General features: G+C 43.2%; 3 protein-coding genes across 3 annotated transcripts in view; all 3 read left to right on the top strand.

Moving 5' to 3' along the window:
* LOC113010344 (uncharacterized) overlaps nt 1–13,069 on the top strand; it is an 89,113-nt gene that overhangs the window by 20,229 nt on the left and 55,815 nt on the right. The gene's annotated exons all lie outside the window — the stretch shown is intronic.
* Nucleotides 1–13,069, top strand: part of LOC113018471 (NLR family CARD domain-containing protein 3-like) — an 87,409-nt gene that overhangs the window by 50,808 nt on the left and 23,532 nt on the right. The window lies entirely within an intron of this gene.
* On the top strand, nt 7,141–11,792 carry LOC145425722 (uncharacterized). Its single transcript, XM_080299022.1, has 4 exons — nt 7,141–7,269; nt 7,610–7,729; nt 9,494–9,613; nt 11,556–11,792. Exons 1-4 carry the CDS (start codon nt 7,160–7,162, stop codon nt 11,677–11,679), a joined length of 474 nt encoding a protein of 157 aa, XP_080155148.1. The 5' UTR covers nt 7,141–7,159; the 3' UTR covers nt 11,680–11,792.

Below are 13,069 nucleotides of genomic sequence, written 5' to 3'. Positions count from 1 at the left end.
AAACAGGGTTGTTACAGACCTCCTAGGATGAGACATTCTTTCAATCTACAAACGATTATACACTTCTAAGCATAAATGATTATATGTTTCTAAATACAAATGACAATAATAAAATATAAACTAGGCCTGCACAATAAATCGAAAATTTATTGTCATTGTGATATCAGCCTGTGTGATAAAAGATGGCGAAAACTGCGATAATTGGGTACCTTAAAATGTTTACACACGTGCTTTAAAGAATTTACCAATCAAAGAAACCCCTCTACACATTTGACCAGTCAAATAGAGCCCTTCACGGCATTAACCAATCAAATGGATTAGAGGCCCGCCTCCTATGTAGGTGGGGAGCGAACAACGCTGCAGCGAGTCAGAGTTGTAATGGCTGAGAGTGAGACGCATGACGAGAACGCTACTGACTATGAACTCGTGGCTCAAAAAAGAAAAAAAATAGTACCTCGCTTATTTGGAGGTACTCTGGATTTGATAAAGACAACGTTCTCCAAACACAGGTACTCTGCAAAACTTGCCGAACACTCGTGGCAACCACCAGAGGAAACACGACTAATCTCCACCATAATCTTCAATACAACCACAGAGAACAGTTTGAAGAGTTCCAGAAAGATAGGGCTGGCGAAACACAGGTTGCTAATGTTAAGACAAAGAGCACAGCACTCCAACAGCCGTTTTTCAAGTGGAACTCCTTATGAGAAAACGTCAAAGCGGTACAAAGAAATAACAGAGGCCATTACACAATTTTTGGTTAAAGACATGATGCCTATAAATACAGTTAGCAGAGAGGGCTTCACCAGTCTGATACATAAAGTGGACCGGAGATACCGCATCCCCTCATGAAACTACTTTTCCCGTGTTGCCATTCCACAAATGTACAAAACATGCCGCAAGACTGTCATGTTGGAACTGAGCCAAGCTGAAAACTACGCAGGCACTACAGACATCAATCAATCAATCAATCAATCAATCAATGCTTTATTCGCCACATGCAGGTTGCCCTGCAGTGAAATGGGACCCCCCCCCCGACCTTACACACACAACACAGACATTACATGGGGATACAAGTCGGAGATCGGTAGCGTTACAGAAAAACACTGAAATATACACTACAGTGGGAAAGTACAAGAGGAAAAAAGAGACCTCTACTCATGCTGTGCTTCCATGGTAGGACAGGATGAGAACAGGAAACAAAAAAACTCCTCTGCACAAAAAGCACATAAATGTCCACAGCACAACTTGTGAAAGACATGACAAGCCACAGGATTGGGTGGGGGGTGAGGAGTAATACGAAGCAAACACAGCAGCCGCCCTGCACAGCGCTACCATTCCAGCGCGACACAGAGACCCGCCGTGTTCCCCTGCAGGAAACAAGCATCGAACGCGTTTGAAAAGGGAGGGGGATGAGTGTGTGCTTATCAGTGTAAGTGTATGTGTGTGCGTGTCCATAGTTCAGCTGAGACAGTGTCCTCTGCCGTGCCAGGCTAAGTAAACAGTCTTCCAGCCAACCCAGGTGGCCTTGCATGGAATGGGAAGGAACAGTCTAAACACAGTCGTTATCAGAGTGTTGTTTTTGGGCTCCAGCCTCGAGACTGCCGCTGGCGCCAAAGGGGTATCCGCATGAAGTGATTGTGCTTTTTACTTTAGTGCGAACAGCTCATATGAATTTCAAAGCAGTTCTACAGTCCAACACTGGTCTCTCAATCTCCCGTTGGAGAGCCGCGAGCTTCTCCATACTTGCGTTCTGTGATGTTGTCATTTCTTGTGCTCAAGGAACAGATTTCTGAGAAATCACGGCAGTGTGCCTCCCCGAGATGTCATCCAATTTGCACCCAGAGATGTTATTCCGAGCTAGCCCTTCCGAGATGTATCCAGTCTGCAGTCAGAGATCTTATTCTGAGTATTCACAGCAGCCGTAGCCTCTCCAAGATCTTATCTGTGCTGACTCAATGAGCCCATTTTGAGAAACTCACGCCTCTCCCGTCATTCCAATCCCAGCGGGCAGCCTTGTGGGGGTTTGAACAGCCGGTTCCGCTTTCTTAATTCTTCGATAAGTCAGGGCCAAGCCAGCTCCGATCCGCCAGAACCCTGTTATCATGGTTCCGAATAGGTAGATATCTTCAGCACTCAGGCTCACCCAAGCCCAGACTTCTCGTTGAGAAAGGGGTGTCAATTGCATTTAGGGACCAGTTGATCCAATCCATAATTCCTCTTTTAGGTTTTAGAGAACAGACTGTGAGAAAATGTTCCAGGGAAAACTAATAAAAAACACGAGACAAGACAAGGACATGAGGAGCTAAGCAGGGAAGATAAGGGAGAGGAGAGGAGAAAAAGTGCGACCGCCTTCGCTGAGAGCCAAAAGAGAATATCTCGTTTGGCTCTCAGCGATGGTCAAGTCATACAACGGAACCATATATGACTTTCACAGTGCACTTCCTCACCTTCCTTTCAGAATTCAATCCTCAGCAAATTTTTTATGGGGGCAATGTTTCAGTGTTAAAGTGCACTTTGTTGTTACACTGCTAATACAGCAGATTTCTTTAAATAAAACTGTTGCAGTAAAACGGAAATTATGTATTCGGGGTTTTTTTTGCTATTTATTTTATTGCAAGTCATATCGTTATGGCAATATTGATCACAGTTATCGCACATCGCAGGTTTTCCTAATATCGTGCAGCCCTAATATAGACCCAACACCAGTCTCTCTCTCTCTCTCTCTAATTATATCATCCTGTCCTATCTGCCAGCTTTTGCAATGAGAATATTAACCTCAATGAATGGTGGTGCCAAACACGTTTTGCTTTTGCAAGAACAGATATATAGAATCTCTATAGGCTTCTCTTGTTCATGTGAGCCTTTTATCTGTTTATTTAGTCATTTATATTTGTGTTATTTCAGATATTACCAGGGGTGGGACTTGATTAAAAACATTAAATTAATTAGAGGCTTTGTAATTAATTAATCTCGATTAATCATACTTAATCACGCAAAAAAATTTACCTCAAAGCGCAAATGTTTATCTTAATTTAAAAGGGTTTTAGTGGGTGACAGAATCAAATAATTGTCATGACCCTGTGCCTTCTCGGCTGACTCTGTATGGCTACAAGTGATTTTGTTGTGCTGCGTCTCTCTCTCCCCTCCCGCACACTGCGCTCTACCGGTGCGGAGTCATGATGGCTCCAGCCCCTGGCTCGGACACCTGCAAGCAATCATCTCATTCACTTCTTAAGGCGGCTGCTGAGAGTGCTTCTTCGCTGGATTATTGTGTAACACTCGTCAGTGTCATTGCAAGTTTGAGCTTTTTCCCGAGTTTCTTTCATGCCGCAACTTACCTGTTCTTCCTCCCTGTGCCAGATTTCTCGCCAGCCTGAGGACTGCCATTTGGTGAGCTAAAAGCCGGAGTCCGAGCTACCTGAGCTTCAGTGAAGGATTGTGTACATAGCCCGTCCCCTTCCCGTGCCTGTGTTCCCCGGAGACCCTCTTCCTGTGCCCCCTCACCTGTATATATCCACACCTGGTGTCTGTGTGTAAATAAATTGTGAACTTAAGTGACCGTCTGCCTCCGAGTCTCTCCTGAGCCTGACAATAATAGACATGGACATAAATACTGTAAACTCAAGCTCTTTTAATTTATGGGGAAAAAAGCATTTCGTGCGATATGACCAAAATCTCATATCCCGATATAAGACATCTATCATCCCGATAACGATATAAATCACAAAAATGTAACATTTTCTGTAAATTCTGTGAATCTCAGGCAGCTCGATTTGCGGGAAGTGTTTCCAGCTGGGCGTCGTGTACCTGGAGTCGAGTGTTTTAACCGATGCGTGAAACTATACATTTTTACAAGTTGTAAAGGCCGCCGTTTTCTTTGTAAGTATTTATTACACGGCGTGCTGCGGGGAAAAGCCTGTTCTAACGTTTGAGTCTAAGGTTTATTTTTTAGCACTCGACGGCTCTTTTTTGCGCCTCATCCGTAAATACTCTGCATACTCTTTCACGTGATTCAGTTTATTTTGAAAAGTCTCAACATGATCTTGAGCTTTATTGTAAAAGGTTTATGTGGAAAATAAACAAGCGGACACGCAATGGTTTTACCATCCTTGTTGCTAACGACAACGCTTAAAAACTGGCGCCTGTCCGCCCGTAATGTGGTTATATTAAATATAAGAGAAAGAGAACTTTAAGAAATTAATATAGCCACTACAGTGACCATCAAAACGGTGAAAAAAATATTGCAGTAAACAGTTTATTTTGCAACACCACGAAACAAACGATAGCGTAAAATGAAACCACAGCTTTTTCATATCATCATCCGATATATATCGTTATATCGAACAGCCCTAATCCCTGGACAAAATTGGGCAGACTTTAAGTCCATTTTCAAAATGGTATTGTCTTTAAATAATAATAATAAAAATTTCAACATAAAATGCAGTTTTTCGTCTTAAAAATTTTTGCAGAAACATAAAAGGTTATTTAAGCAGCTTCGCCTTTAAACTCTGACTAACCTTGGCCTACATAATTTTGTGCATGAGGCTAAAACAATGTGATCATCAAAAATTGTAGTGCAAAAAATAATAAACCCATTGGACTCACAATACCTCAATGCTTATTTACTGTCTCTTTTTCAGCCAGTTAGACAAATTAGCCTGTGCACATTTTCAGAGCACAAGGCAGCTCTCTTTTTTGTTACTATGTGACCTGCAAGTGAAACAGAAGTAGCAGGACTAATCAAATACTTGTGGGCCAGGACAGACAGCTGTGGGTGGGTCCTTGCTCGACTGGACCACCACTGCAGTGAGCAGTCTGTCTCGTTGATGGTGTATTCTGCTCTGTACAAACTCAGGGCCCTGTTATATAGGGCTTCCTCATCTGAATCAGACTCTGAAGAAAATGAAGGGAGGAGGTGGCTCTTTATCTTTGCTGGCTCCTTTGTGGTGTCATCTTTGCACCGTTCCTACAGCAGGGCCTCAAGGCTGGTCCAAACCTCTTTTCGCTCTCCCCTTGCAAGACACTTTAAATCCTTAAAGCGTGGGTCAAGCACAGTAGCTATCTTGAGACACTGATGGCTGAGTGCAGCTGCACATTGGAATAGGTCTTAAATTTCACCTTATAGTTTGAGTCATCATCGGAGACCTCCATCGTGTGATGCAGGTGGCAGAAAGCAGGTTCAACCACTGAACATGACACGTATGTCTCACCTCCAAGAAGCTAAGTCACAAACCTGTAGTTTACAGTTCAAGAAAGTAATTATTAATCTACACAATAACTGTCAACTGTAAAGCTTTTTGGAAGAAACATTAACAATCACATCGCTACCAATAACTTATACACTAATGACACATAGTGGGGATTAACGGCCAACTTTCCCACATTCTCTGCAACCCCGTGGACTCATCTGTAGATACATTTTAAGTTATTTACCATCTTGTATCTGCTTACCTGCAAATATATACATGGACATAGCACAACGTTACACACTTTTGCAGTCTCACACAACTCTTATAGGCGCACTGCCTTATGGGTAGTGGCTGGGCTTATTTACTCCCGCTAGAGGTGCTCATTTTAGGGGATACTCCCTCTTGTGGTATAACAGAGGAATAACTACCCTTCCTGCACTATGTCATTTTTGGAGACTGGGGCACACATTATTTTACCACAATCAAAGAAAATACATATTTGAACAATCAGACCATTTAAATAACTATAATATTGTAACTAAAGATTATGGGGGCATGTCCTGTTTTGTCCACAATGTCTTTCTTGTCCTTACACTGAGCTCCTGTAACATTCTATGTTTGTATTGTTTCAGCTCCTATTAATGGTTTCATTTCATTAAAGGCCAGAAACCATCATTGTTGTTGAACACATAGACCCTTCTGTGCTGCGATTATTTATTTGTTGCACTGGGAACAGCAAGTGATATTAATACTGCATTGAGAGCCAACACCAAGTGAGTGTACCATTGTTGCTGGACATGAAGTAAAGACGGGTGGTTACTATGTCCATGAAATCCTTTTTTTCAGCTTTTAAGAGTACGTCTCACTTTTCTAACCCTCAACCTGTTGTGGCAGATAACATCCCCTCCCTGAGCCTGAAGGTTTCTTCACATAGGGCATTGCATGAGCTCTGCCATCCACTAGCTAGAATAAATGCTCAAATATTTCTTTCACTGCCACGCTTTCACTGTGCTTTCCTTGATGCAGTGGGAAACCATTATTGTGCAGCGCAATCGATAGAAAATACTGGGTTTTAGAGCAGATCCCCACATGTGCTGTGTGCAAAGGTCTTACTACTGCTGAAGGTTTCTTCCTTTTAAAGAGGAGCTTTTCCTTCCAACTGTCACCAAATACTCACTCAAACGGGTTTGTCTTAATGTTATTTGTGCTTTGAAATGACTGTTGTTGTTCTTAGGTGCTACTTGAATAAAAGTCAGTTGAATTAAAAATGAATTGATTGTGTTTAGCAGGTCTAGTTGATATTTAAATTATATTCACGCTCTTATTTGTGGCATTTAAGCAAAGATATATCTCTTCAGTCTGTGCTAACCACTGGTTAACACACTGGGAATGTAGTCATACAAGTTCCTGTGGAGAAGGAAGGAGCTGCTCTGCTGAGGTGAGGAGGAAACAAAATACTGTAATTTCAGTTTTTGCAGTCACGAAGCAGACAAGTGAAATCAAGGTGAGTGTTACTGAGCATTTATGGGGTGTCAGAATAATAGGAAAAAATGTTTCTTATGAGAAAAAGTTAAGAAATAGGAATTAATGTTTGTCAAGGTAGAACAAAAAAATTTGGAAATTGTTTTGGTCCATTTTAGTACTTGAGTTTGTGACACCTTCCAAAAAGAAATGTGATGATTGGAAATAAGGCTTTGGTTTATGGTCAGACTGACATTTTTCTTCTTGTGCTGAGTTCTCTATTTCTCAGTGGGCTGTAAGAGAGTAAAAGTATCTGTTGATTTATGAGGTAGAAAGTAAGCTGGGTTTAATACACGCTAGAACTGTGTGTGCATCTGTGTATCCTGTATTTCCTGTTCTGCCAGTTACAGGTGTCTATAAAAATGTTTTTGATGTTTGTTTTTCTGCTGTAGTCATAGTCAGTGTTCTTTGTTTCTCTGTCAGGAAGCCTAAAGTTGAGTGGATTGATGGAGTACAGAGCGGAGTTTCCAGGATCCAGCTCTGTGTCCATGAACAGTGACACGTCCAGAGATTATCCTCCAGTCTTCAATAATGAACCTGGAACCTCAGGGACAAAGTAAGAGACTGCTTGTGCTATCAACTAAATAAAGATGATTTCGGTTTTGAAGTCTTTTTTAATGTATCTATCTATCTACAATGTGAAAATGGTGAAAGAATAGTCTTTCTGAACAAAGCTCTCAAAGTTCTCTCACATTCATAAAAAGTTCTTTTCCTCAAACAACCACTAAGACATCTGTGTTGTTTTCAGTATGTATTATGTGTTTGATCTCCAGATATTTGTTTTCTGGTGACAGCCTGTCTCATAAATCTGACACTGAGAGAGAAGCAGCTCAGTGGCCAACAACAGGTAAATGTAAAAGAAAAACATCTTTTTCATTGTATGTTTGTGTTTGCAGTCATCAGCGACACAAACACAGAGGAGAGTTTCCAGGATCCAGCTCTGTGTCCATGAACAGTGACACGTCCAGAGATTATCCTCCAGTCTTCAGTCATGAACATGGACCCTCAGTCACACAGTAAGAGACTGCTTCTGCTATCAACTGAGTGAAGACGATTTTGGTTTTGAAGTCTTTCATAATATTTCAAAGGGGTTTGTAGGGTTGGAGTCACTGAATGTGGCCTAACCTGTTCCACATCAGGTTTTGTTTGAGATTAAAGATCAAAAGGTATGAAATGAAGGCTTTTGGAACTATTATTCCTTTGGAAAGTAAAATTAACCATTCTTGGAAGCTATAGGATAAACTCGGTTTCCAAAAATGGTGAAAAGTATGCTTAACGTCTTTTAACATATTAGCATGTTTCTAGTATTTATGACCAAGGCTGTTAATACGACACATTCATTCAGGGGTGTCCAACTCCAGGTCTCAAGGGCCAGTTGCAGGTTTTAGATGTGTCCTTGATCCAAAAAAAGCTGAATTAAATGGCTAAATTACCTCCTCAACCTGTCTTGAAGTTTTCCAGAACCCTGGTAATGAACTAATCATTTGATTCAGGTGTGTTGACCCAGGGTGTAATGTGCTAACTTGTACATACCTCCCCAGTCATGGCCCCGCCAGATGCAAAGGTGGGGGGAAAAGGCAAAGGCGGGGGACATGTGGGCAATACGCCAGATAGGGAGCTGATGCTGCAGGATGAAGAACTCTCACCCGCTGGCTGAGGTGTCAGACACAGTGAGGTCCAACCGGCGTGTTAACTGGTGAAGCTCGAGCAATACGCCAGGATACACAGTCTGCACTAGCGGGCTGAGTAAGGAACGTGACCCGAAGGTCGGTCTCCAGAGCCAAGCAGCCGCACCGTCCACAGACAGGGAAGCAGCAAGAGTGAACTCGCAAACGAGACACCTGTAGGCTGCCAGGAAGTTTAGCTCACTGATTGAGCCTCTGCTGGCTACGTAAACCTGCGGCACGTGGGCAATACACCAGGGGAGCACAGCCTACTAAGTCAATCGAGCATAGCAGCTAAGCTAAGGGTCTTGCTAAGGGAGACCGGGGCTAAGGGAGACCAGGGCCAGGAGAGAGGCAACATCCAGGGAGGCTGCAGAAACAAGCTTCCACTAACGGACACCACTGCCATTGCCACTATCACACACACACAGTCACACAGTACCACAAGTAGGTACCATCCGTCAACCACACACGCACAAACAAGTGGAGATAAAACAATCACCGGTGTCAAGTTTGCACAGCTGTTTTATACGTAAGCTGTTGGGTGTGGCCGGGCTAGCCTGAGTATCCACACACCACGACCAAGAAGGGGTCATACCACATACATATAGAATATATAACAGCGTGGAGAGATAGTCTCGATATGATAGAGAACAACCACTCACACAACAGCTGTTGTCAAGATTCTTGTTTTTCTTACCCTTTTTCCTCACTCTCCCTCCCCTCACCAGATTTTCCATGTTTCCCTTTTTCACCATTGATTGGCTCTGGCACACATTATATAAGGACTGCACTCACTTACAGCTCACACTTTTCACTCCCACATGGGGCGGCAGCTGAGAGTTTATGTGTGTCATGTGTGTCTTCCTTTAATTGATTTTTCTCAACCAACCACTCACACATCTGTGTTGTGTTCAGTATGTTATATGTGTTTGATCTCCAGATATTTGTTTTCAGTGAAGTTGGTGACAGACTGTCCTACAAAAATTATGTCAGTAGTGACAAAATTGAAAGCTTCAGCCAGATAAATCTGTCACAGAGAGAAGCAGCTCAGTGGCCAACAACAGGTAAATGTAAAAGAAAAACATCTTTTTCATTGTATGTTTGTGTTTGCAGTCATCAGCGACACAAACACAGAGCAGAGTTTCCAGGATCCAGCTCTGTGTCCATGAACAGTGACACGTCCAGAGATTATCCTCCAGTCTTCAATAATGAACCTGGAACCTCAGGGACAAAGTAAGAGACTGCTTGTGCTATCAACTAAATAAAGATGATTTCGGTTTTGAAGTCTTTTTTTAATGTATCTATCTATCTACAGTGGGGCAAAAAAGTATTTAGTCAGCCACCGATTGTGCAAGTTCCCCCACCTAAAATGATGACAGAGGTCAGTAATTTGCACCAGAGGTACACTTCAACTGTGAGAGACAGAATGTGAAAAAAAAATCCATGAATCCACATGGTAGGATTTGTAAAGAATTTATTCGTAAATCAGGGTGGAAAATAAGTATTTGGTCAATAACAAAAATACAACTCAATACTTTGTAACATAACCTTTGTTGGCAATAACAGAGGTCAAACGTTTACTATAGGTCTTTACCAGGTTTGCACACACAGTAGCTGGTATTTTGGCCCATTCCTCCATGCAGATCTTCTCGAGAGCAGTGATGTTTTGGGGCTGTCGCCGAGCAACACGGACTTTCAACTCCCGCCACAGATTTTCTATGGGGTTGAGGTCTGGAGACTGGCTAGGCCACTCCAGGACTTTCAAATGCTTCTTACGGAGCCACTCCTTTGTTGCCCGGGCGGTGTGTTTTGGATCATTGTCATGTTGGAAGACCCAGCCTCGTTTCATCTTCAAAGTTCTCACTGATGGAAGGAGGTTTTGGCTCAAAATCTCACGATACATGGCCCCATTCATTCTGTCCTTAACACGGATCAGTCGTCCTGTCCCCTTGGCAGAAAAACAGCCCCATAGCATGATGTTTCCACCCCCATGCTTCACAGTAGGTATGGTGTTCTTGGGATGCAACTCAGTATTCTTCGTCCTCCAAACACGACGAGTTGAGTTTATACCAAAATGTTCTACTTTGGTTTCATCTGACCACATGACATTCTCCCAATCCTCTGCTGTATCATCCATGTGCTCTCTGGCAAACTTCAGACGGGCCTGGACATGCACTGGCTTCAGCAGCGGAACACGTCTGGCACTGCGGGATTTGATTCCCTGCCGTTGTAGTGTGTTACTGATGGTGACCTTTGTTACTTTGGTCCCAGCTCTCTGCAGGTCATTCACCAGGTCCCCCCGTGTGGTTCTGGGATCTTTGCTCACCGTTCTCATGACCATTTTGACCCCACGGGATGAGATCTTGCATGGAGCCCCATATCGTGGGAGATTATCAGTGGTCTTGTATGTCTTCCATTTTCTGATGATTGCTCCCACAGTTGATTTTTTCACACCAAGCTGCTTGCCTACTCTTCCCAGTCTGGTGCAGGTCTACAATACTTTTCCTGGTGTCCTTCGAAAGCTCTTTGGTCTTGGCCATGGCGGAGTTTGGAGTCTGACTGTTTGAGGCTGTGGACAGGTGTCTTTTATACAGATGATGAGTTCAAACAGGTGCCATTCATACAGGTAACGAGTGGGGGAAAGAAAAGCGTCTTACAGAAGACGTTACAGGTCAGTGAGAGCCAGAGATTTTCCATGTTTGAGGTGACCAAATACTTATTTTCCACCCTGATTTATGAATAAATTCTTTACAAATGCTACCATGTGAATTCATGGATTTTTTTTTTCCACATTCTGTCTCTCACAGTTGAAGTGTACCTCTGGTGCAAATTACTGACCTCTGTCATCATTTTAAGTGGGGGAACTTGCACAATCGGTGGCTGACTAAATACTTTTTTGCCCCACTGTATCTACAATGTGAAAATGGTGAAAGAATAGTCTTTCTGAACAAAGCTCTCAAAGTTCTCTCACATTCATAAAAAGTTCTTTTCCTCAAACAACCACTAAGACATCTGTGTTGTTTTCAGTATGTATTATGTGTTTGATCTCCAGATATTTGTTTTCTGGTGACAGCCTGTCTCATAAATCTGACACTGAGAGAGAAGCAGCTCAGTGGCCAACAACAGGTAAATGTAAAAGAAAAACATCTTTTTCATTGTATGTTTGTGTTTGCAGTCATCAGCGACACAAACACAGAGGAGAGTTTCCAGGATCCAGCTCTGTGTCCATGAACAGTGACACGTCCAGAGATTATCCTCCAGTCTTCAGTCATGAACATGGACCCTCAGTCACACAGTAAGAGACTGCTTCTGCTATCAACTGAGTGAAGACGATTTTGGTTTTGAAGTCTTTCATAATATTTCAAAGGGGTTTGTAGGGTTGGAGTCACTGAATGTGGCCTAACCTGTTCCACATCAGGTTTTGTTTGAGATTAAAGATCAAAAGGTATGAAATGAAGGCTTTTGGAACTATTATTCCTTTGGAAAGTAAAATTAACCATTCTTGGAAGCTATAGGATAAACTCGGTTTCCAAAAATGGTGAAAAGTATGCTTAACGTCTTTTAACATATTAGCATGTTTCTAGTATTTATGACCAAGGCTGTTAATACGACACATTCATTCAGGGGTGTCCAACTCCAGGTCTCAAGGGCCAGTTGCAGGTTTTAGATGTGTCCTTGATCCAAAAAAAGCTGAATTAAATGGCTAAATTACCTCCTCAACCTGTCTTGAAGTTTTCCAGAACCCTGGTAATGAACTAATCATTTGATTCAGGTGTGTTGACCCAGGGTGTAATGTGCTAACTTGTACATACCTCCCCAGTCATGGCCCCGCCAGATGCAAAGGTGGGGGGAAAAGGCAAAGGCGGGGGACATGTGGGCAATACGCCAGATAGGGAGCTGATGCTGCAGGATGAAGAACTCTCACCCGCTGGCTGAGGTGTCAGACACAGTGAGGTCCAACCGGCGTGTTAACTGGTGAAGCTCGAGCAATACGCCAGGATACACAGTCTGCACTAGCGGGCTGAGTAAGGAACGTGACCCGAAGGTCGGTCTCCAGAGCCAAGCAGCCGCACCGTCCACAGACAGGGAAGCAGCAAGAGTGAACTCGCAAACGAGACACCTGTAGGCTGCCAGGAAGTTTAGCTCACTGATTGAGCCTCTGCTGGCTACGTAAACCTGCGGCACGTGGGCAATACACCAGGGGAGCACAGCCTACTAAGTCAATCGAGCATAGCAGCTAAGCTAAGGGTCTTGCTAAGGGAGACCGGGGCTAAGGGAGACCAGGGCCAGGAGAGAGGCAACATCCAGGGAGGCTGCAGAAACAAGCTTCCACTAACGGACACCACTGCCATTGCCACTATCACACACACACAGTCACACAGTACCACAAGTAGGTACCATCCGTCAACCACACACGCACAAACAAGTGGAGATAAAACAATCACCGGTGTCAAGTTTGCACAGCTGTTTTATACGTAAGCTGTTGGGTGTGGCCGGGCTAGCCTGAGTATCCACACACCACGACCAAGAAGGGGTCATACCACATACATATAGAATATATAACAGCGTGGAGAGATAGTCTCGATATGATAGAGAACAACCACTCACACAACAGCTGTTGTCAAGATTCTTGTTTTTCTTACCCTTTTTCCTCACTCTCCCTCCCCTCACCAGATTTTCCATGTTTCC

Source organism: Astatotilapia calliptera, chromosome 3, assembly GCF_964374335.1.
Source record: "Astatotilapia calliptera chromosome 3, fAstCal68.1, whole genome shotgun sequence".
Taxonomy (NCBI): domain Eukaryota; kingdom Metazoa; phylum Chordata; class Actinopteri; order Cichliformes; family Cichlidae; genus Astatotilapia; species Astatotilapia calliptera.
Note: the sequence above shows the minus strand (reverse complement) of the source record. Positions and strands in the feature narration are given on the sequence as shown.

What these genes read in the sequence shown, in the direction of transcription:
- LOC145425722 (XM_080299022.1), top strand. Translation starts at nt 7,160, where the DNA reads ATGGAGTACAGAGCGGAGTTTCCAGGATCCAGCTCTGTGTCCATGAAC. An exon ending in CCTGGAACCTCAGGGACAAA is followed by an intron (nt 7,270 to 7,609) that starts GTAAGAGACTGC and finishes TTGTGTTTGCAG; the next exon opens with TCATCAGCGACACAAACACA. An exon ending in CCTGGAACCTCAGGGACAAA is followed by an intron (nt 9,614 to 11,555) that starts GTAAGAGACTGC and finishes TTGTGTTTGCAG; the next exon opens with TCATCAGCGACACAAACACA.